Genomic DNA, 23559 nt, shown 5'->3' with positions numbered 1-23559 from the left:
CAAAAAATGCATAAGAAAAACAACAAACAACACAAAGCAAGAAAACATCAAGATCAAACAAGAGGACTTATCAAGAACAACTTGAAGATCATGAAGAACACTATGAATGCATGGAATTTTCGAAAAATGCAAGAAAACTTTTTAAAGCATACAATTGACACCAAACTTAAAAATTGACTCAAGACTCAAACAAGAAACACAAAATATTTTTGATTTTTATGATTTTCTAATTTTTTTGGATTTTTATTAATTTTTTTCGAAAATATTTTTGGAAAAACGAAAAAGAAAAGAAAAATTTTGAAAAAGATTTTTGAAAAGAAAATTACCTAATCTGAGCAACAAGATGAACCGTCAGTTGTCCATACTCGAACAATCCCCGGCAACGGCGCCAAAAACTTGGTAGACGAAATTGTGATCACATGCTCTTTGTACTTGTATGAAATTTAATAATTGGCTCTATTTGAATTCACAACTCCGTTCAACTAACCAGCAAGTGTACTGGGTCGTCCAAGTAATAAACCTTACGTGAGTAAAGGTCGATCCCACAGAGATTGTTGGTATGAAGCAAGCTATGATTACCTTGTAAATCTCAGTTAGGCAGATTAAATGGTTTTGGTTTTCGAAAATTAATAATAAAAAGAAAATAAAAGGGATAGAAATACTTATGTAAATTAATAGTGGGAATTTCAGATAAGTGTATGGAGATGCTGTGCTCCTCTTGAATCTCTACTTTCCTATTACAGTCGTCAAATCCTTCTTACTCCTTTCCATGGCAAGCTGTATGTAGGGCATCGCCGTTGTCAATGGCTACATCCCATCCTCTTAGTGAAAACGTTCCTATGCTCTGTCACAGCACGGCTAATCATCTGTCGGTTCTCAATCAGGTTGGAATAGAATCCCTTGATTCTTTTGCGTTTGTCATCACGCCCAGCCTTCAGGAGTTTGAAGCTCGTCACAGTCATTCAATCCCAGAATCCTACTCGGAATACCACAGATAAGGTTTAGACTTTCCGGATCCTCATGAATGCCGCCATCTATCTAACTTATACCACGAAGATTCTGTTGGGGAATCTAAGAGATATGCGCCCGGCCTAGAGTAGAACGGAAGTGGTTGTCAATCACGCGCGTTCATAGGTGAGAATGATGATGAGTGTCACGGATCATCACATTCATCAAAGTTAAGTGTAACGTATATCTTGGAATAAGAATAAAAGAGAATTGAATAGAAAGTAAGAGTAATTGTATTGAAACTTGAGGTACAGCAGAGCTCCACACCCTTAATCTATGGTGTGCAGAAACTCCACTGTTAGAAATACATAAGTAAAAGGTTCAGGCATGGCCGAATGGCCAGCCCCCTGAATGTGATCAATAGCCTCTTAAGATGAGGAATAAAACAAAACTGAGACCAAAGATGTCTAATACAATAGTAAATTATCCTATTTATACTAGACTAGCTACTAGGGTTTACATGAGTAAGTAATTGATGCATAAATCCACTTTCGGGGCCCACTTGGTGTATGGTTGGGCTGAGCTTGATCTATCCACAAGCTGAGGCTTTTCTTGGAGTTGAACTCCAAGTTATAACGTGTTTTGGGCGTTCAACTCCGGATCATGACGTTTTTCTGGCGTTTAACTCCAGACAGCAGCATGTACTTGGCGTTCAACGCCAAGTTACGTCGTCAATTTCCGAATAAAGTATGAACTATTATATATTTCTGGAAAGCTCTGGATGTCTACTTTTCAACGCCGTTGAGAGCGCACCATTTGGAGTTCTGTAGCTCCAGAAAATCCATTTTGAGTGCAGGGAGGTCAGATTCCAACAACATCATCAGTCCTTTTGTCAGCCTTTTTCAGAGTTTTGCTCAAGTCCCTCAATTTCAGCCAGAAATTATCTGAAATCACAGAAAAACACACAAACTCATAGTAAAGTCCAGAAATGTAAATTTAACATAAAAACTAATGAAAACATCCCTAAAAGTAGCTTGAATTTACTAAAAACTACCTAAAAACAATGCCAAAAAGCGTATAAATTATCCGCTCATCAAAAACCTAAGGAGTTCGCAATCTAAGTCTAATCGTTTATAAGGTCACAACAGTAATTAATCATACAAACAGATACAATCACAAGTATATAACAGTATAACAATCACATATACAAGTAAGCAAACACAAGCAAGGAAATGCAGCAACCAAGTATCATGCATGTTTGGTCTTACGCAGGTCATGAGCTCATGCGTCGGTTGGCTACCCGCAGCCCGATGTTACCCGGCCCAAGTCTGGATATGGCTACTCCACTGGGTTGGTTGCGCACTGATGCCTGAAATACAGTCGCGACACTAATAAAGAATGGCCCAAAAATACAAGGTCCTCCCAGTGATTAACAGTCCATATGACGGACGTCCCCACGTTCATATATTCTCTGACCAGGCAGAATGGAAGTCCACTCTACCAGGTACTTCTTAGCACCTTGGGATTTACAGTTTCTTCTTCCTTTGCACATCTTAACAAAATTTATTTATAAGGGACTTCTCTTCCCTTCTTTTATAAAAACTTGTGCCCTTTTTTTTTGAAATATCTCAGTCATGTTATATTTTACCTTATTGCCCCTTTTATTTGACTTCTTTTTTTACCATTTTTATTAGGTTTTTAATGATGCTTTACCACTAATATTATTATTTTATCATTGTATCTTCATATTTTTCTTAATAGACTTTTTCTAATAGTTGCCTATGATCAAAATGACTCCTAATATTTTTATTAAGTGCCCATTTTCTCCATAAGGGACCTAAAACCAATTTACTCTTTATTAATTTATTTACCAACAATGCTAGAGAACCAAGAGGATACCAGCCAAAAACCAGCCAAATGCATCTGGGTGAATCCAAAATCTCTACGTGGATGGTGCTTATGCTAGGCATTAGGATGTTTCTTCTACTAAGTATCAGAATATTTCTTTTTCATACTAAATGGATGTTCTTTTATATATTTTATAAATTTTTTTATATACTAAGAATCTGAATTGTTGGAAGCAGAGTTCCGAGATCCCCGCCCCTAATTCTCCAACGTATCATTCAGAATTTTAATTTGGGGTGAGAAGCAATTAATATCAAATATTATAAATTAAAAACAAATAAAATTAATTAAATATAATTATAAATTAGTTAAGTTGTTTACTTTTTGGCTGATCGCTTCTTGGTTCCATATACTTTTTCTTTATTTACGTATTCTAATTACCGCTTTTTACCATTTTATTTCTAACTTTTACTAAAATTTTTATTTAGGCACAAAACTTTATTGTAATTATAATCTTGATCCACTAATTTATATAATTACTATTTTATCTCTAATGACACTAAGTTCAGAATTTTACTTATTTTTCATTTAAATTATATTTTTAACTCTCTTTTTAACTAAAAATGACCATAACACCCTTTTTACTTTTACACCTTTGTTCCATAGGATTAAAAATATTTTTCTAACTACTTTTTAACTCTTTTCTATCATAATTTTTATGCTCTTAGTGACTTAAAATTTCAGAGGTGCAGTTTTTATATTTTTCTTCACTTTTTGTGACGTTTAAAACTTGAAACTTAAACCCCAAGTGCTTCCATATTTTCGGCTGTTACCACACAAAATCCAGAGGTAATATAACAGTATATTATACATATTTAGCAAACCAAAATAGTGGTAACTCATAGAATTTTCAGAATTTCAAAAGAAGCACAAATTCACCACAAAGTGGCTCATACAAGCACCGAAAACAAGCACAAACATACTCTAACTACTCCTAACACTTACCTCTTATGCAATTCAGTTATTAATCTTTTCACACACTAGAAAACGTGCACACAAGGGCAGGAACACAGCTGGTGGTGGTGAGTTTTGTTTTTGGCCTAAAGTGTCGCAAAACGTCGAAATTCAACCACTTTGAACTCGAATTTCTCTAACTCCTTAGGCGTGCTCCATGGGTACTTCAAGAGAAGTTCTCTATATATGGAGGAGAATAAGAATTTATCATGGCTACTATTTTTAAAAATAAAAATGAAAGGAGAAAGAACAAAAGTTTACCTAACCGAAATTTCGGTATAAAAGCAAGGATTGGCAAAAACGGACAAGAGTTTGTGCTTGTATGGTTTGAGTCCTTGAAGAACACTTGAAGAATAGTGTATAAACAGTGAGATAAGGGGCTAAAAATGCAGGTAGTATGTGCAAAAATTCCTCTGTTTCTCCTCTCTCACTCACTGTTTTTATCTCTCTCTTTATGGTAAAATGTTATTAAATTTTTGCATGGTAATTGTCTTAAATAAAATCTGAAGTCTAACCTAATTAAATGTGTAAAAGAGGGCTTAAAAAATTTGAGAGGAATTGGCTGATAGTAAGAGAGAATAGGCGTGATTTCGAGGAAACATAATCAGTGTTATAATGACGTGTTTATTCACAGTTAACCGTAGTTAATTACTCGTGGTTAAAACACATTAGAGAGGGGGACTGAGTTACTTGGGTAGCAAGTAAGAGGATTTGGGGTCTTTAGGAGTCGTTTGCAAAATACTAGGTTGAAATTCGGTTCGGATAACTTTTACCGGGCGGTAAAACAATTAATGGCTAATATTTATTCTTAAAGAAGTAAATCATGAAGAAATAGCTAATATAAATCTAAAGACACATTTACTTGAATAGAAATTACTTTTTTTCACTAGTTCTGAGGTTTTCGGTTACTAGAAATTTTCTTGGTGCACGCACAATTGTTACTAAAAGTTTTTTGCAGAGATAGTATTTAATATTCATTAGTCAAATTTGACTTAGAGGGATTAATTATCCTCATAAAGCTAAGTTTGACCTTGTAACTCTCCTTTTTCTTTTTAATTTTTTTTCATAGCCAGAAAAGTCTGTTTACTAAAAATTTGGTTCTTACAGTTATTCTTTATATTTGCATAGAACTCTTTCTCTAGGATCTTAGCTCTAGCTATTTTAATTCTTGGATTTGATTCAATGTTCTGGTGGACTTTTAGATTTCTAGTTTTCTAAATCTCTTAAATTAAGAAAACTACCTTGCTAATGATCCTGTTCTAGTGTTCTGCTCCTGTATCTTTAATTCTCTTTATAATGTTCAGCAACCAATTTTCAAAAGTTATAACTGTCTGTTTAGTTGGGCAGCATTGGATTTGTGAACCAAACCATGCTACCCTTGTTCATTAACATAGAAGTAATGCATGTTTTGTAGTCTCCACCTCCTGCACACAAATTGAGCAATAAAAATTGTTAGTAATTTAATTTTTTCCTCAAATTATCATAAACTGAACAAATATTGTGTGATGCTTTTTAAAGGAACATTTTAATTTTCTGTGGGACTCGAAGCCCCAAAATTTGTTTCCATAGCTCTTTTTTGTTCTCGCTTGTTGATGGTTAATCTAAATCCAATTCTAGACTATCCATTTTAGTCACATGATATCCAGACTTTATTAAGTACTTGCCATCTCTACAATATTGCCAAATTAAGGTGTCTTCTCTTCCTAATATGCTTACAGGAGTTCTTACTATTCTCTCAAAACTCTCTTAATCAAACATGGCTCTTATTTTTTGAAAATTCTAGCCTTCGCTCTCTTTTAGCAGCTGTTTAACTTTGTTAATATTTAGATTTTGCTGTCCGTACAAGCTGGTATTACCTATAGTCCAATTATTCTCCCAAATTCTGACCATTTTTCCATTTCCAATGCTCCATTTCCCTTTCTTTAAAATTAAATCTCTTTCTTGCAATAGACTCTTCCATGCCTAAGATGTTCCTTTTTTATCTTTGGCTCCCAAAATTCACAATCTAAAAAGTATAAAGCTTTTAGGATTCTGAACCAAATAGCCTCAGAATTCTCCAATAATCTCCATACTTGTTTAACTAGGTGAACTATATTCTAAATATGAAAATTTTTGAATCCGAGACTCCCATTTTTTTTACTCCCACTGATGTTTTTCCAACTCTTCCAATAAATCCCTTTTTCTTTCCCACTTGAAGCTCACCAAAATCTTGTCACTTTACTACTTAGCTTATGACAAAAATCTTTTGAAAATTTCACTATATTCATAGCATATAGTGGTATGACTTGAGCTACTACTTTGCTGAGTACCTTTTTTCCTATTTGATTGAGAAACTTCTCTTTCTATCCCTCAAGCTTTTCCATAATTTTTTCTTTAATCCATGCAAGAGTTTTAATTTTTTTTATCTCCCCCAATATTCAGGGAGGCTAAGATATTTTTCTAGATTGTCCCATGATGTCATATTTAAAATTTTTTAATATTATCTCTATTTTGAATAGAAACTTGATTACTAAAGGTTATGTACAACTTTTCTAAGTTAATCATTTGTCTTGAGGCCTCTGTATACATGTTAAAAATAGATATAATCGGATACACCACTTTCTCATTTACTTCTGAAAAGATAATACAGTTATCAGCAAAAAGAAGGTGAGATATGACTAGGGCTGTTGGGGCAATTCTTAACTCCGATATTCTCTTTTCTCTTAATGCCTTTTCTATTAATATAGTACAAACATCAGCTGCTATGATGCATAAGTATGGAGAAAGGGAATTCCCCTACCTAAGGCCTTTTTGTGGCTTGATTTTTCTGGATAAATTACCATTTATCTTAATTCTATAATTTACACTCTTAACACATTCTATGATCAGCTTGACCCAGCTTTCTTAAAAATCAAACGCTTTAAGAGTGACTTCCAAAAAATCTCACTCTAATCTATCATAGGCCTTATTCATGTCAATTTTTATTACCAAATTTTGAGAACTCCCTTTTCCTTTCTTATTCAACTCATGAAAGACTTCTTATATAATTACAATATTATCCTGAATTTGTCTACCTCCAACAAAAGTACTTTGAATCGAAAATATGATCTTGTCAATCAATTTCCTTAATGTAAGTACCATAATCCTATAAATGATCTTATACAAAAAATTGCAGCAACTTATAGGTCTAAGGTGGTTAAGATTCTCAAGTTGCTTCACCTTCGGGATCAGAACCAGAGTTGTCTCACTAATCTCCTCTGAAATGGTTTTTTGCTGGAAGAAATTCTCCACAACTTCACATGCCTCTTTATTAATAATATTTTAGTTCTTTTGATAGAACAACCCATTAAAACCGTCCGGTCTCGGTGCCTTCAAACTTCTTATGCTAAAGACTGCATCTTTAATCTCTTTATCTGTTACTCTTTCATTCAGCATGTCATTCATGTTTTGAGTAATCCTCCTGAGAATATACTTGATATAATCCTCCATGTTTAATTTTATTTTAGTTGTGAACAATTTTTCATAATGATTAACAGTGAGATTTATTATCTCTTTTTAACCACTAATCCATTCGCCCCTTGAATCTCCCAACTTTTCAATATGATTTTCATCTCTCCTTTGGATAGTAAAAGCATGAAAAAAGATAGTATTCATATCTCTGAACCTCAACCACTTCACTTTAGCTCTTTATCCTCAAAACATCTCCTCTTGTCTCTAAAGTTGAGTTAGCCTCTTTTTAGTTGATAGTATTTTCTCTTGTTGCTCTTCTATAAATTCTGAATCCTGTAAAGCTTGTAACTTAATCTTCAACTTTTCAATTTCCTTATCTGCTCTTTTAAAAGTGGTTCGACTCTAATTTTTTAACTCCTTCTTACAGCTCTCCATTCATCTTTGAATCTTGGTCCAATCCTCCGGTTCAGTCCTATTTCCTTCTTTTCAACCCTTTTTAATGATCTCTTTGCATTTTTTATGTTCAACTCAATATGGTTCAAATTTAAAAAACTTACTTGCTCTTACCTTTGGCTGAAGATCTAATATTAAAGGAGAATGATCTGAATTTTCTACCAAATTTACAGACTTCTAGACAATCCCCGAGGTTCGATACAAAAAGTTTTATTAAAGTTAAGCTTTCTTTTAATCTTGTTTACATAATTTTTCTTAACTCTAATTTTCAAAAGAAAAAGGATGGCAGGCTTTATCCGTTTGAACAAATTTTTTATTTCTGTGATGTCTCCCTAGCTCTTCCTAATTGCCTATCTTGATTTTTTTTTGAATGTCTTTTATAGTGTTGTCTTCTTCATCATCACTTGCTAATTTCACAGTATAGGAACCTGCATTTCCTTTTTCCTTTTCAGTTGTTCTCCAATTTTGTGTGTTTTCTTTTTCATTCTCTATTTCTCTTTTTTTTCTTTTTTTTTTTTTCCAAAGTTAGGAGTGAGACTTTAATTCAAAATCTTTATGTGAAAATGAAGACATTATATCATTTGGTCTTTTCTTGATTCTTATAAAAATATTTTTTTTTTTTGGTCTTGGGTTCTTATAGAATTTAATTATACATTTCATCCACATTTGGGTCGGAAAAAATAACATTGTTAGATATTTTCAAGCTCTTGGGTAATCTGTCCATTTCCAATGAGAAAGAATAAGAGGTCCAAATTAGCAAACGCCCAAACATTATGGGCCTTATTGGGCTGAACATCCAAACTTATCGACTAACCCTTTTAAATTTTTTCTATCTGGTTTAGGGCACAGAAACAACCAACACAAACACGAACAACACTCCCGTTACGTTCTCTCTTTCTCTCTCCTCCTACTTCCCAGCTCCCACGAACCAAAATCGCCAAAACCTTGAAACATACCCCGAAAAAAAGCCTTTTTTCTTTTTTAATTTGAGTTTTCTGGAGGTGATGGCGACGACGTCGGTGGTGCCGGCCAACCGGCGGCGTGCGGCGAACGCTGCGGAGGAGCTGGAGTTCGAGACGACGGAGGGGGTAAAGGCGATAGCGAGCTTCGAGGAGATGGGAATAAAGGACGATCTGCTCAGAGGGATCTACCAGTACGGATTCGAGAAACCCTCCGCAATCCAACAGCGTGCCGTGACGCCAATCATACAGGGCCGTGACGTCATCGCTCAGGCTCAATCTGGAACCGGCAAGACCTCCATGATTGCACTCACCGTTTGCCAGTTCGTTGATACCTCCAAGAGAGAGTACGCACCTTCAATTTCATTGTTTCTGTTTTACTGCATTTGTTTAAGCATTATTACGAATTAAAAAAAAAAGGAAAAGAATTCTACTGCTTAATGCACGCACAAATTTGTTTAAGTTGGGTTTTAATTTATAGATTAGGGTTTTCAAATAGTTTATAACGATAGGTTATGTGGTGGTATGAATTTAGGAATTCTATTGAAGGATAATAAGGAGAAGTTGAATATCTGTTCTAAATGTTAATGCTTACAAGATTCGTTTTGGTACTCAGTTCCTTAGTTATTCCTGATTTGATTATAAGCACCTTGTTGGGTACAATCACGTGTGTAATATGCAGTATAGCGAATTCTGTATATGGTATGCATGCAGCATGGTAATTGAGTGAACCTGATAGCTATCTCCTAAGAAACTTTGCTCTATTCTCTTCTATCATGTAATGTTATTATGTTAGTAAAGCTAGGAGCATAATTCTGTCCCGAAGTAATTTCATTAGGTGATTTTTTGCGAGATTTATGCGATTATTATCGTCTTTTGCATGTGTTGTTTGTTTACTTATTTTGGTTTGGGTTTTGTAATTTCTGAACAGAGTCCAGGCCTTAATATTGTCTCCAACAAGGGAACTGGCCTCACAGACTGAAAAGGTTATATTGGCTATTGGGGATTTCATAAACATACAAGCACATGCTTGCATTGGGGGTAAAAGTGTGGGAGAAGATATAAGGAAGCTTGAATATGGAGTTCACGTGGTGTCGGGAACTCCTGGTCGTGTCTGTGACATGATCAAGAGGAGAACATTGCGTACAAGAGATATAAAGATGCTAGTTCTTGTGAGTTCATTGCTTCTCATTTGCGTGTATTTGATATTATTTATATTATAAATAGTTGTGCTTATATTGTCATGGAGTATCTTATGATTTTCATTTCATTGACAGGATGAATCTGATGAAATGTTGAGCAGAGGGTTTAAAGATCAGATTTATGATGTGTACAGATATCTCCCCCCAGATCTTCAGGTTCTCTCTTTCTTGATGCCCTGATGTTGCCTAATATTATTCAAAAGAAATTTATACAGATGCAAATGTTATATGTTTATCGTTCAATCAAAGATATATATTTATAGTAAGTCTTTGGCAAGTGGATAGTGGCTGAATATAGTTTGAGCTATGATAATTAAAATAAACAGATATTATATTAAACAATACTGTCATTTCAAGTAATAAAAATTTGGGTAGTGATTATGGAAGTGTGAAGGTTCTTCAAGGCATTTGTAGGCTTGTTTGTGTACAATCTGTTTAGTAAAAATTAGAACTTAAAAGTCAGTGGCATGAGACTTGAGAGTTCAGTTTGATGTTTTGACCAAACGATAGACTCTGATTAGTTTTTTGAGAAAATATGCTTTGTTTAAGTGATAAAGGACATACAAATTTTAGATAAACATTGCTTTTTCTTTCTTAGCTAAAAAAACTGAAGCACTTTAAGTGAGGAACTGAGGATATTCTTTACTCGAATTTTAGTTCCAGATGATTTCTGGTTGACAAACTTATGCTGGTCCAGTGAGCCAAATGTCTATTTCTGAGGTTGGTATATTGATTTACCATAGGTGTCTTTTAGGGTCCTCGCTGGCAGTTACATATGGGTATGATATGAATATTGCCCATGCTGCAGATCTTGTGGAACAGTCTCGTCTGTATCTTTTTCTCCATTTCATCCTGTGTTGTAATTGGCCAGAGCCTTATTAGCACCATGAAGTATACTGTATTTAATCTGTTTTTATGATGTAGGTTGTCTTGATTTCTGCTACCCTTCCTCATGAAATACTGGAAATGACAAACAAGTTCATGACAGATCCTATAAGGATTCTTGTAAAACGTGATGAGTTGACATTAGAGGTGAGTAGCTTTTTCTCCATTGCCGATTACCTTTTCCATTTTAACTGGAGGATACTGATTATTGATACAACTTCCCTACTCCTGAACAACAGGGCATCAAGCAATTTTTTGTTGCCGTTGAAAGGGAAGAATGGAAATTTGATACCCTGTGTGATCTTTATGATACACTCACTATTACTCAAGCTGTTATATTCTGCAACACTAAGCGAAAGGTAAATAAAAAGTTCCAGTTTTGTAGGATGGGCATCCCATTTCTCTTCCCGATCGAGTGCATTGTAAAAAGTAGATTATTAAATGCTGTGCTATAATATATATCTACACTCTGTACTAATGAGTTTGGTGTTGGTGATCTTTTAGTTTATTCATTTATTGTCCATCACATTCTAATATTTGTGTTCATTTGGAACAGGTGGATTGGTTAACTGAGAAAATGCGTAACAATAATTTCACTGTCTCAGCAATGCATGGCGACATGCCACAGAGAGAAAGAGATGCAATCATGGCAGAGTTTCGCTCTGGTACAACTCGTGTACTAATAACAACAGATGTTTGGGCTCGTGGCCTTGATGTGCAGCAGGTGAGTTGTTTTTCCTGTCCTTTACATCTCTTTTATTTTCTTTCATGAATTCACGTATCTACTTCCCTCTTCAGTATTTGGAGTATGTTTTCCAGTCAGTCTTATCTTCTTTCTTGATAGAAAATGAAATTATATTAATATTAGTTTGCAAAAGAGGACAAGAAATCTTCATCCTCATCCTCATCCTCATCATATAGATACAGAAGATAATGGCTAGGACCTAAAGGGATAGACTATGTACCAATACATGCGAATCCCTTTTGAATATTAGCTAGAACAAAATCAATCAAATAAACCATTAGCTGTAACAGTAGAATGTATTACTGATGGATTTGGCGAGATGGGGTTTCACCCATGTTTACATCCTAGGCCGTTTTCTGTGTTTTTGTTTCTTGGTTTCTCTCACTCACCGTGCAGAGAAGTAGCTAATTGTTCTTATATGGTGGTGAAACATTTAAATTTTGGACCTCAGCCAAGGATTAATAGTCCCGTTATAACTTACTGTTAAATTTGATAGTTTATATCTTGCTATTTCCCCAGTTAAATATGGATTTTAATTCTTGGTTTGTAGGTCTTAGGTGTCATGGCAGGGGCATTGATTTTGGTTAACAAAAACCCCAAAATGTCTGTTTTGAATATATTGACTATAATGAAATTTTAGTTGTTTATTTCAAATGACATACCACAAAAATTGATGAGATTTGCTGTCTATTCCTTGCATTTGGATGTTATGTAGAAGAACAGTAATTGTCTAATTGCTAACATTGATCCATGCATCTGCTTCAGGTTTCTCTAGTTATCAACTATGACCTTCCAAATAATCGAGAGCTCTACATTCATCGAATTGGCCGATCTGGACGATTTGGACGCAAGGTATTCCACTTGTTTAAACTTGTTAAACATTTTGTGCTTTAACTGAGTGGTCACCCTCACCCAGTCCTATTTTCATGTCAAAATCTTCAATTTACACCGAGGTTTGAGAGGTTTTTGGTTGCTTTCATCAACCTTACACTCCAGTTCTCCCATTTTGTTTTCTGTCCTCTAATGCAGCAACTATGTATATTGTATGCATACACATTTACTTATACAGTTATACTTAGGCTTGATCATGGTTTGCAGGGTGTTGCAATAAATTTTGTCAAAAGTGATGACATCAAGATCTTGAGAGATATTGAGCAATATTACAGTACTCAGATAGATGAAATGCCAATGAATGTTGCTGATCTTATATAAAGTATATATTTGGCATTTGATGTGATGGGTGGAGTGGATTTGTCGTATGTTCTAGCCGTAGGTGAGTAGTTCTGGATGTGGTTTTGCTCAGGATTTTTCTGTGATATGCCTGTAAACATTGGCATTGGGCCAATTAAATGTTTTTCTCCCTTTAATACAGTGTACTTGACTGTACCAGTATTCTGGATGTTGAGCTTTACAATGCTGGTGCGGTTAACGTGTAAATTGTGTTGAGTTGATTTGTCTCATGTAAGATTCTGTAATTTAATGTTTCCAAATTCACATCTGCTATAATCTTCTGAATTAGTTTTAATGTTTTAACTAATTTATGCTCCTTTTGATTTTTGCGGTTATCTTATTCTAGTTTAAAAAATAAGGCCCTTCTTTTTTGGGCTCTCGGAGAAACAATGCTCAAGTGCCCGATTTTCTTTGTGAACAATTTTAATTTTTAACACTATTGGTAAATCAATGGTCAGTTGTAGTGTCTAGTCATTACTAATAAGGGATAAAAAATGTAGTTCGTTTAGGTTTTTGAACTATTGGAAGATATAGTTTTTTTCTAGAACTTGATGTATTTACGTAGTTTTGGAGCTGATTAATTCAAGATCCAGAACTTAGATTTTCAATGAGCTCACTTGTGGCTATGATGGCTATGCTAGTTGCTACGATTATTTCTTTACACACGTAAACAAAAAGGATTTTTTTTGTCTTTGATTTTTTTTTTCTTCTTCATTTTCTCTCTGTTACACCCTCAACCGTCCAATCATGGCTACCTGCAACACTTTTTTTTGTTTTTTTCTGGACAAGGCTTTGACCAAACCTGACCCAGATTAGAAACCAATCATAACCTGAACATCCTGCCGAACGTGTTTTGACATAGGCGCTTTATAGATTTTCATTCCTGTGTGTGTTATGTCGCTGCTGTTACCATTGAAGTCCTCCGTCCTCTGTTGCGGTCCTTGTCCTTGCCGAATGTTTTCGTAGAGATGTCCATCTGGTTCATGAAAAAACTGCGACTTTCGATGGTAGATCCAGCGCTGCTTTTGCTATCTGTTATGCACAGGTCGCATGATTTGACATTTCTAACCTTTGCATATCACGTAATAGCTATCGTATCCTCACGGTAACACAATAAAATTTGATCGTGCTTAATTTTGTCAAGACAACTTAACCACACTAAAGAACACTCCACTTGCCACTATCTGATTGAAGAGTCAACTCATAGTCACCGTTAGCTACCATAGCCATGGCACCAGAGACGCAGCCTTATAATTATATACCTAGATGCAAAATAAGATATATTGTAGAAGTTTATGTTGTATCAAAATTTTCCTTGATTATTTAAGCCAAAAAATTTCATTTCAAACTATCAAGAGGTCCTCAACTAGATATGAATTTGCCTTGGTGCAGATTAGAGATAGATTCTCTCAATTCCATCAACTTGGGTTGATTAAATAGTTAGTTTAGCGGTAATTTATAGGCTAACGAAAAAATTTTAAATAAAACTTAGATTCCCAAGTTAGTCTGACCTGCCGGATTAGAGGTTATTTGTGAAAAATCAAAAAGAAAAAAAATTCTCTGAATGTAATGCCACTCTTAAAGAGAGATTTTTATTAATCTCAATATAGAACCTTTCTTTAATAAAAAAATACACCCTTTTGTTTTGTTCAATCGATTAGCAAATCAATTGTATTTTTTTTTTCATTTCTCACTGCATATTGTTAAATTTTAAAAAGGATTTACTGTTAAGTGTGCAAGAGTAATTTTTTTTTTCCATGTTTAGTGAAAAAAGTACACAGCCAGGTATATTTATTATCGGAATTTATTTTTTTTATCTCAAACTAAACATAACCTAAAAATATTATTTTCTAGTCTTTTAAGCCCAATAGGCTCAATAAGCCGCCCAATTTTGAAGGCAACAAGCCTCACAACACTTAGGCTTTCTTGGTTTTGGTCGTGGCACTATACTTAGCCTTTGTTTGGACTTTGCCCAAAGCGAATAATAACCCATGACCAAAACAATGATCACAAGAAGCCCAATAATTATTTCATAAGCCATTCTTTCTCTATTATTGAGTTTTAGGGTTTTTGGAGGATCAAATTTGGCTGTGCTCACTATTCCATAGTGATATATGACACTTTTTTTATTTTGATATTGAAAAAATTAATGTGTTATTCATCATTATTGAAGTTTTGAATGTTATTTAGGGATGTGGAAGACGGCGTTAACAAATCTAAAGGTCTGATTTAGTATGACATAAATCGTAAGTTAGATTTTTTTTAAATCCTCAACTCTGATCCATCAATTTGGGTTTTCAATTTTTTTAACCTACTCTCCGATTCGTTACACATTTTACAAAAAAAAATTTCGTACACACAATATTTAGGGTCCGATTTGTTCATCAATCAAGTTTGAACACAAATCGGAGGCTAGATTTTCTCTCTTTCACAATATCTACCCTCTGATTTGTGTATTATTGTTTAAAAAAAAATTTAACTCCATATCAATACGATACACTCCAACAACTCATAACAACGTATAATACGTAATGAAAATCTATTATAAAAAAATGAGCTGATATATGATCCATTTATTACAACAAAATTAAAAAAAAAAGATAGAAAATAATAAATTATAGATAAATATAATAGGAACAAATAATTTATACTATGAAATAAATAAAAATTTCCTTATTTCACATTCTTCTAATTATTTATATTATTTAATTAAAAAATTATTTAATATATCAAGAGTAAGAAAGTCACTTACTATTTTAAAATTTTAAGACAATATAAACACTTTTTAAGGATATATTAATAAGTAAACTAAAAATCAAAACATTTCATTACTTATTTATTACATAAGCCTTATTAAAAATAAAAAATATAAAAAATAAAAAGAAAAATCAAACAGCTGCTTACTAAAGGTATATAGAAATCTATGGTTTTTTTTTTAAATCAAATTCAAATCAAATTACCTTAAAACACACATTATTATGAAGAAAAATGATAATTTCACTCAGTTTTTTTAATACCACTGAATATAATTTTTTGTATTGTATTTTTCGTGAATTTGAGGAAAAAAAAAGTGTACTACAAGGTTTTTATTTATTTGTGGTAGTTTTTTCTCTTATTTATAAAGGTTTATAATCCCATCAAATGGTTTGTGGGAAATTTTGTGTGTGTTTAGTAGAGTTTTATATTAATCTTTTGTGGCTGTTTTTGGTCCATGTTTGTGGCGGTTTAAAATCTTCACAAAAAGACTTTTTCATTTTAAAAACAAGAGCTATTCTATGGAGATTTCAAACCTGTCAATATATTTTTTAAAAATTAATCTACACTATTATTACACTACTAATAATTTATTATTAAAAAGAAATATTTAAGAAAGACATTAAAAGTGTAGAAGAAAATTAAAATAAAAGAAATACTTTAAAACAAAATATAGCACACTACCATCATTTTTCAATTATATTAATTACAACTACAAAATATTAAAAATAACATAATAAAATACAGACTTATATCCAAACTCCTGAACAATGAACATAGCTAGATAAATGTAATTGCAAACAATGCAAATAGATCTTGACTTTTAGCTATACCATTATCATCCAGAAATAATGACAAACTAACAATGGAGTTAACAAGTCTTAATGCTTACACTAGCTATTGCAGTAGCTGTTAAAGCTAAAACAAGAGTATTTAAGAATTTCTGTTATAATGAGGAGCCTTCCTTTTAATCTTTATAGCCATTACTCCAAACAACAATAACTGTTCATGTTCAATACACCATATCAAATCTCAGGCTTACTTCACTTTTCGAATTCCAAAATTTAGGAGCACTGAAATTTAAAAAAGAAGAAAATAAAAAAACAGCAACATGCAGAAGAGATATTTAATGTAATATAAGATTCATGCCTGGATTATTGCTCCACTAGCATACCAGAAAGGACTACTAACCCCATATTTTCAAGCAACATTTGAGCTTTGCAAGATTGTAGCATGTCCACTACACCCCCAATTTATAACAATTAACAAAACATATGTGAAAAAAAAAATTAAACTACAGATTTATCAATCTGTGCAAACTTCAAAGACTATTTTAAATTCATAGTTTTTGGCCTAATATAAGTGTTTGATCCACTAGAAATGATTACTTGTGAAACAATGACACTACCAATGAGTCATGTCTTAACACTTCTGCCTGCAGTATTGAACCATTTCGAGGTGTGGCGAGACCCAACATATCTCTTCTCCAATCATATCTGATCTATAAGAATCAAAGTTTCTATCAATAATTTTAGCTTGATGAAAATTTAAAAACTAAAAAATTTCATCGAAAATGAAAAATATGCTTCTTAATTAAAAGGGTGGAAAAGCATAATGGCACTCACTTGGCAATCTTTTTTTGTGTATGATAACTCATGTCAAATCTCACTACATGGATATCTAACCGAAAAAGGCATATAATTAAGTTTTCTTTCACCAAAAACTAACAAAATAATAATGATAAAGTGTTCACTGCCAAGGTTGAGACATGGGAGTATTTAAAAAAATTTCAGACTTAACTTTTTAGTGTGCTTGGTTATTTTTTGTGACTAACTATTAACATGCAACTCCACTATTTCACGAGCTAAAACATTAAAAATTTTCTTTCCCAGTAGGTAGTGGTAAATCATATTTTTTCCTAAGATAAAAAAAATAAAAACAAAAGCACAAGGATATGTGCTACTTACTCTTTAAGCCAGCAAGCTTGACAAGCAAGACATCATTCATAAATGCGTCCATATTCTCTCGTAAAGCCTCTTCTTTGTAGCTTACCTGCAAATAGTACTTTTAAGTATAAGATTACATCTCGTGCAGCATAGCAATTCCCATATGGAGTTCAAGGAGAACATAATTTCACCTTTCCCAGTCCAATATGCAAAATTGATTTATTTTCCATCTTAAAGTCAATGCAGCCTTGCCTAAGTTCTTTTAGTTGACCAGCAATATCACTAGTCAGAGTACCTAGCTGTAAAACATATTTTCAATCACGAGTTAATACGATATACTCATGCCGTGTTGTTCAAAAAGAAAATTAGAAAGTCAATAAGCATTGGATACGCTTAATTTCTCGTCTGGCATCAGCCTGCGCTTTCTAAGATATTGTGCTATCTGCATAATTGATGAGCAGATATTTTATACGCTTTTTGGGGTGTTTTAATATAGTTTTTAGTAGGATCTAGCTACTTTTTAGTATATTTTTATTAGTTTTTATGCAAAAATTACATTTCTGGACTTTACTATGAGTTTGTGTGTTTTTCTGTGATTTCATATATTTTTTGGCTGAAATTGAGGGACCTGAGCAAAAATCTGATTCAGAGGCTGATAGAGGACTGCTGATGCTGTTGGATTTTAACCTCCCTGCACTCGAAATGAAATTTTTGGAGTTACAGGAGTCTAAATGGCGCACTCTCAATTGCGTTGGAAAGTAGACATCCAGGGCTTTCCAGCAATTATAATAGTCCATACTTTGCTCAAGTTTAGACGACGCAAACTGGCATCTAACGCCAGCTTTCTGCCCTATTCTGGTATCAAACGCCAGAAACAAGTTGCAAAGCAGAGTTAAACGCCAGAAACAGGTTACAAACTGGTGTTTAACTCCAAGAATGGCCTATGCACGTGAAAGCTTCAATGCTCAGCCCCAACACACACCAAGTGGGCCCAGAAGTGGATTTCTGCACTATCTATCTTAGTTTACTCATTTTCTGTAAACCTAGGTTACTAGTTGAGTATATAAACTACTTTTAGAGATTTATTTTGTACCTCATGACATTTTACATCTGAAATTGTACCTTTGACGGCATGAGTCTCTAAACCCCATGGTTGGGGGTGAGGAGCTCTGCAGTGTCTCGATGAATTAATGCAAGTATTTCTGTTTTCTATTCAATCTCGCTTGTTTCTATTCTAAGATGTTCATTCACACTTCAACATGATGAATGTGATGATCCGTGACATTCATCACCATTCTCAACCTATGAACGTGTGCCTAACAACCACTTCCATTCTACCTTAGATTGAATGGATGTCTCTTGGGTTCTTGGCTCACGAGTTTGACTGCCTCTCCTGACAACAGAGCATTCAAATTCGTGAGATCAGAGTCTTCGTGGTATAAGCTAGAATCAATTGGCAGCATTCCTGAGATCCGAAAAGTCTAAACTTTGTCTGTGGTATTCCGAGTAGGATCCGGGAAGGGATGACTGTGACGAGTTTCAAACTCATGAATGTTGGGCATGATGACAGACGCAAAAGGATCAATGGATCATATTCCAACATTAGTGAGAACCAACAGATGATTAGCCATGTACATGGACCCTTTTCACTTAGAGGACGGCTGGTAGCCATTGATAATGATGATCCACCAACATACAGCTTGCCATGGAAGGAGACCTGCGTGCGTGAAGAAGAAGACAGTAGGAAAGCAGAAATTCAAAGGACAAAGCATCTCTAAAACTCCAACCCATTCTCCATTACTACGTAACAAATATTCATTTCATGCTCTTTCACTTTTTACAATTAAGACTAAAGAACCATACTGATATTCTGACTAAGAATAATAAGATAACCATAGCTTGATTCAAGCCGGCAATCTCCGTGGGATCGATCCTTACTCACGTAAGGTATTACTTGGACGACCCAGTGCACTTGCTAGTTAGTTGTGCGGAATTACTTAGTGTGAGTGTAAATTTCGTGCACCAATAATAGTTCGCATAAGCTTCATATTTCAAAAAATCTAATCAATCATTCAGATGACAGATTCAAAATACCTTTCCAAGATGAGGTGCCATTCCAAGAGTTGAGAAGCACTTGTCAACTTTAAGTTTATTATTACCACCTGTAGTAATTAATACAAATACAAATTCTATTAGATATGAATAACATAAGCACAAAAAACAAAAAAGCCTAACACATAGCTTAGGGTTTTATATTATTGGTATTAAAACTAAAAATTTATCATTGCTAAAGCATGGAAGATAAGCTTAATATCTCCTCTGCATAACTAATGGCACACAAATGTCTCATAACTAACATAAGCATGTGATTAACAAAACACATTTTCCTACATCAGCACGCTCGAGTTTGACATGTCAAAATGAATATTTGAATCTCAAGGAAAAAAACTATAATGGGAAAAAGCTATAATATCAATTCATATGATGAACATTACACATACACAGAAGGGAGAAAGGGAAAGAGGAAGAAAGAGAAGGAGAGGGACAAAGAGAGGGAATGAGGGAGAAAGATATATATATATATATATATATATATATATATATATATATATAAATCAGTTTATTACTAGCAATATCCTCAATAAGTTCTTTACCACCAATTATATTAGCTCCAGCATTTCTAGCTTCTTTTGCTTCTGCCCCTTCTGCAAAAACAGCCACAGTGACGGCCTAAAAGATGTAAATAATTAAACTACAAAAAGATGTATTGACTACAAAAATAGCATTCCAATCATTCATATTTTTCAATGTATTGACTAATTAACATGGTCATAGAGAACTTGTGCGGGCATGGGTTAATCCCTTTAGCCTTCTGATCCGCAAGGTACTTAAGCCTGTTCTCAAGGTATTACTGCACCCAAAAAGATATGGACTTTTATATTACAGCTCATAACCAACTCAATAAACCCTGATAATCAACTCTAGCTAACTCCTAACCAACTCAACAAACTCTATAATCAACTCTAGCTAACTTGGACCACAATTCTGTTGCCCTGTTGCATAACTACTTTCCTGTTTTTGAACTGGACTTCATAGTCTCTATAGAAAATTGAAACAATAAAACTTACGGGTAGAGGTGTAAGTTACTGAACCGGACCGAAAATTACTGCAGAACCAAATCGAAATTTATAACAACTGATTGAAGAACCAAAAAAATTGGTTTTTTTTGAACTAAACCGAACGGTTCGATTCGGTTTTTGGTTGACTTTGCTAAAATCGAACCGAACCGAACCGAACCGAAGAGTGAGTGTTCAAAGTTGCCCTTTAACCTAGGAATAAAAGAGTTGCCATCAGCCAAATCCCTAACTTTCTTCTTCCCCTTTTACGTGACACACTCACAACTCACTTCCATCTCCTATTCTTCCACCTCTGAGTGTCTGACCTCCATGCCAGAGAGAAGGAGAGCCTGAGGGAGCCAAAGTGACAGAGTGTGTCGTCCATTCATCTCCGTCGTAGGGTAGCCACCACAACAAACCCTAAGCCGAGCAGCACTCCAGTCCAGTCCGTCGCCGAGCAGCAATCCGCGCGGAGCAACACTTTAGTTGCCGAGGAGCACTCCAGTCGCCGAGCAGTCTAATTCGAGCTCTCTCTTACAAGCTGCAAGTCTACAACTTCTTCTTCCGAGGTTAGAATTTGATTTTCAAATTTTTATGGTTGATTATCCTACAGAACTTACTTCCAAAACAATTAAATGAATTAATTACATCCTACATAATTTTTATTGTTGTTGCTTTTACTGTAATGTGTTTTGCTACGAGTGAAATAGAGCCGTTAGAAACTACCAAGCTCCATGTTTTTAACAACCCATTTGGATTCTTAGATCATTAGATGTAGAGAATTAGAAAGTAATGAAAAGCAAAAATTCTATACTCGGTGAGTGATGATGATAACATATGGTGATGTAAAATGATATGAAACCAAATTAGCGTTGCTTGACAACGAGTAATATATTCGGAGAAATCTAAGGCTTCAGATGTGACTTCTTTAAAACTCTCTTCAATTTATACTATTTAACTAGTACCTGCCTTCTTCATTGTTGACGAATAAATGAAAAAAAAAGGTTGGAGAACTATTTTAATTTATAAATTGTAACTATTACTTAAATCATTTTAAGTGTAACGACTAAATTCTTGGATTTTTCTAGGAATGGAAAAATATGTAAACATAATATGTTTTTCTTTGTTTTCACATGGACGTTTGTGATTTTATATGGTTTTTTAAGGCATGACTACTCTTTAGCACTTTCCTGTGTCATGAACTGCTCTTAGCACTGAACCAATTACACCTGGTTTTTGTTGTTGTTCATCATGATCATGGTTTTTAGTTTTGTTAATTTCTTCAAGATCTTTTGCAGTTTGTTCAGCTCTTTCTTCCTTCAATTTCTTGACTCCATGATTGATGATGCTAATAATCACTCAAATGTATTTTGCTAATATATTAATTTGTTATGGATGTGAAAGAATCAAGGTGGTGTTTGATAATATATATGATAAGATTATAAGGATAGTATAGAAGGTTAATTTGTGTAGGTTGGTGTGAGTGGAAACCTGTTAATAGAATAGAAAAGGTTATGACATGTGGCAACCATGTTTGGGAGGTTTGACATGTTGTGTTTGATAAGTAACATGACATATTCTACATTGTTCTCACTTCTAAGAATTCTTAAAGCATTATTATTATTATTATTATTATTATTATTATTATTATTATTATTATTATTATTATTATCTTTAATTTGTTATCTTGTTTCATAATTTGTTATTTTTGTTTTGTTTTGTTTTGTTTTTTTTTTAGAAATTACACTAATCGGAGAAGATAATGATGAGTCTGGTGTGAATTCAGATTTAGCATGGTGGCTGTTTGATTTTTATTTGGTTTAAAGTGGTTGTTTTTGTTTTTAGTATGTTTTAAATTATGTTTGTTTTTGTTGTTTGCTAAACATTTTTAATTGTCTTTGTTTTATGTTTAATTGTTAGAACAAGTTGAATTTGTATTGAATTTGAATGTGCTATACTCTTGTTATTCTAGTTTATTGGCGATTTTAAACTTCATTTTATGGTAATTTAAATTCTGATTATTAGGTTTAAACAAACCGAAAAAATCGACCGAACCAAACCGATGGTTATTCGGTTCAGTTCGGTTCGGTTGTCTAGAAAGCAGCCAACCGAATGGTTGGCATCATTGTAGAACCGAACAGGTCGGTTCAGTTGGTTTTCGGTCCAAAACCGAACCAAACCGAACTGATTACACCCCTACTTACGGGTGTCTTAAAACTTTTAGCAAACTTCAAATATAAAAAATATACTTTACCCAATTTTATAATTATTTGGATTTATATTATTTAGGAAGGATATTGCAGAACATTTTTCTCTGTTTTTGACTGGCTAAAATTTTTAGATATGGATAATTTTAATGTGAAATACGATAATATTTGTTCATTTTGGTATTTTACACTGCTATGATAGTAGTACAAAACGTCACTAACGTTTTGTAAAAAAAATATTTTTTTAAATATAAAAAGATAAAACGTCACTAACATTTTGTAAAAAAATATTATTTTAATTATATACAGAGAAAACGTTACTGACGTTTTGTAAACACCCACATCAATGTTTAACACCTAATTTAGATCATCTTTAAAGACTTCACCACTCATAATCCAATATACAAAAATAAAAGTTCGTTCTTGACTTCTTGGTTTTGATCCACTGAAAAATTCATTATTGGGTAATTGTATAGTCTGTACTCCGTAACAAAAATAGGTTGATGAGTTTTGTTAGTTCTATTCTTAATTATAGAAGTTCACTGCATGATCCGTGTGATGCACAAAGGAGGGCATAACAGCTACTAGCTTGAAACAAAATAGCTTCAATGATCAATTATCATGTTTTTCTTACCTCATTTCTAATACTCTTATCAACACAAATGAAAAACAATAAAAAAATATAGAATAAGAGGGGATATCAGTGAGAAATTTGAAACAGAACTGAGGAGGCAAGACAAAGAAAAAATTTATTGTTAACAAAGAAGAAATATCAGCAAATTAATAAGAAAGAAGAAGAAGAAAAAGAGGTACCAATGGCAGTTCA

The 23559-nt window shown here is 33.6% G+C and overlaps 2 protein-coding genes across 2 annotated transcripts; one reads left to right on the top strand and one right to left on the bottom strand.

Moving 5' to 3' along the window:
- Positions 1-8520: 8520 nt before the first annotated feature.
- LOC112796519 (eukaryotic initiation factor 4A-3) lies at positions 8521-13017 on the top strand. Its single transcript, XM_025839001.3, has 8 exons — positions 8521-8995; positions 9580-9820; positions 9926-10006; positions 10775-10882; positions 10975-11094; positions 11292-11459; positions 12246-12332; positions 12579-13017. Exons 1-8 carry the CDS (start codon positions 8694-8696, stop codon positions 12690-12692), a joined length of 1221 nt encoding a protein of 406 aa, XP_025694786.1. The 5' UTR covers positions 8521-8693; the 3' UTR covers positions 12693-13017.
- Positions 13018-17423: 4406 nt separating this feature from the next.
- Positions 17424-20262, bottom strand: LOC112794751 (uncharacterized). Its single transcript, XM_025836734.1, has 5 exons — positions 20236-20262; positions 20038-20140; positions 19505-19572; positions 17602-17709; positions 17424-17516 (listed from the first exon to the last, which is right to left on the bottom strand). Exons 1-5 carry the CDS (start codon positions 20260-20262, stop codon positions 17424-17426), a joined length of 399 nt encoding a protein of 132 aa, XP_025692519.1.
- Positions 20263-23559: the final 3297 nt, after the last annotated feature.

The sequence above is a fragment of the Arachis hypogaea genome, chromosome 4 (assembly GCF_003086295.3).
Source record: "Arachis hypogaea cultivar Tifrunner chromosome 4, arahy.Tifrunner.gnm2.J5K5, whole genome shotgun sequence".
Lineage (NCBI taxonomy): Eukaryota > Viridiplantae > Streptophyta > Magnoliopsida > Fabales > Fabaceae > Arachis > Arachis hypogaea.
The sequence above is the reverse complement of the archived record's forward strand: the minus strand, read 5'-3'. Positions and strand labels throughout refer to the sequence as shown.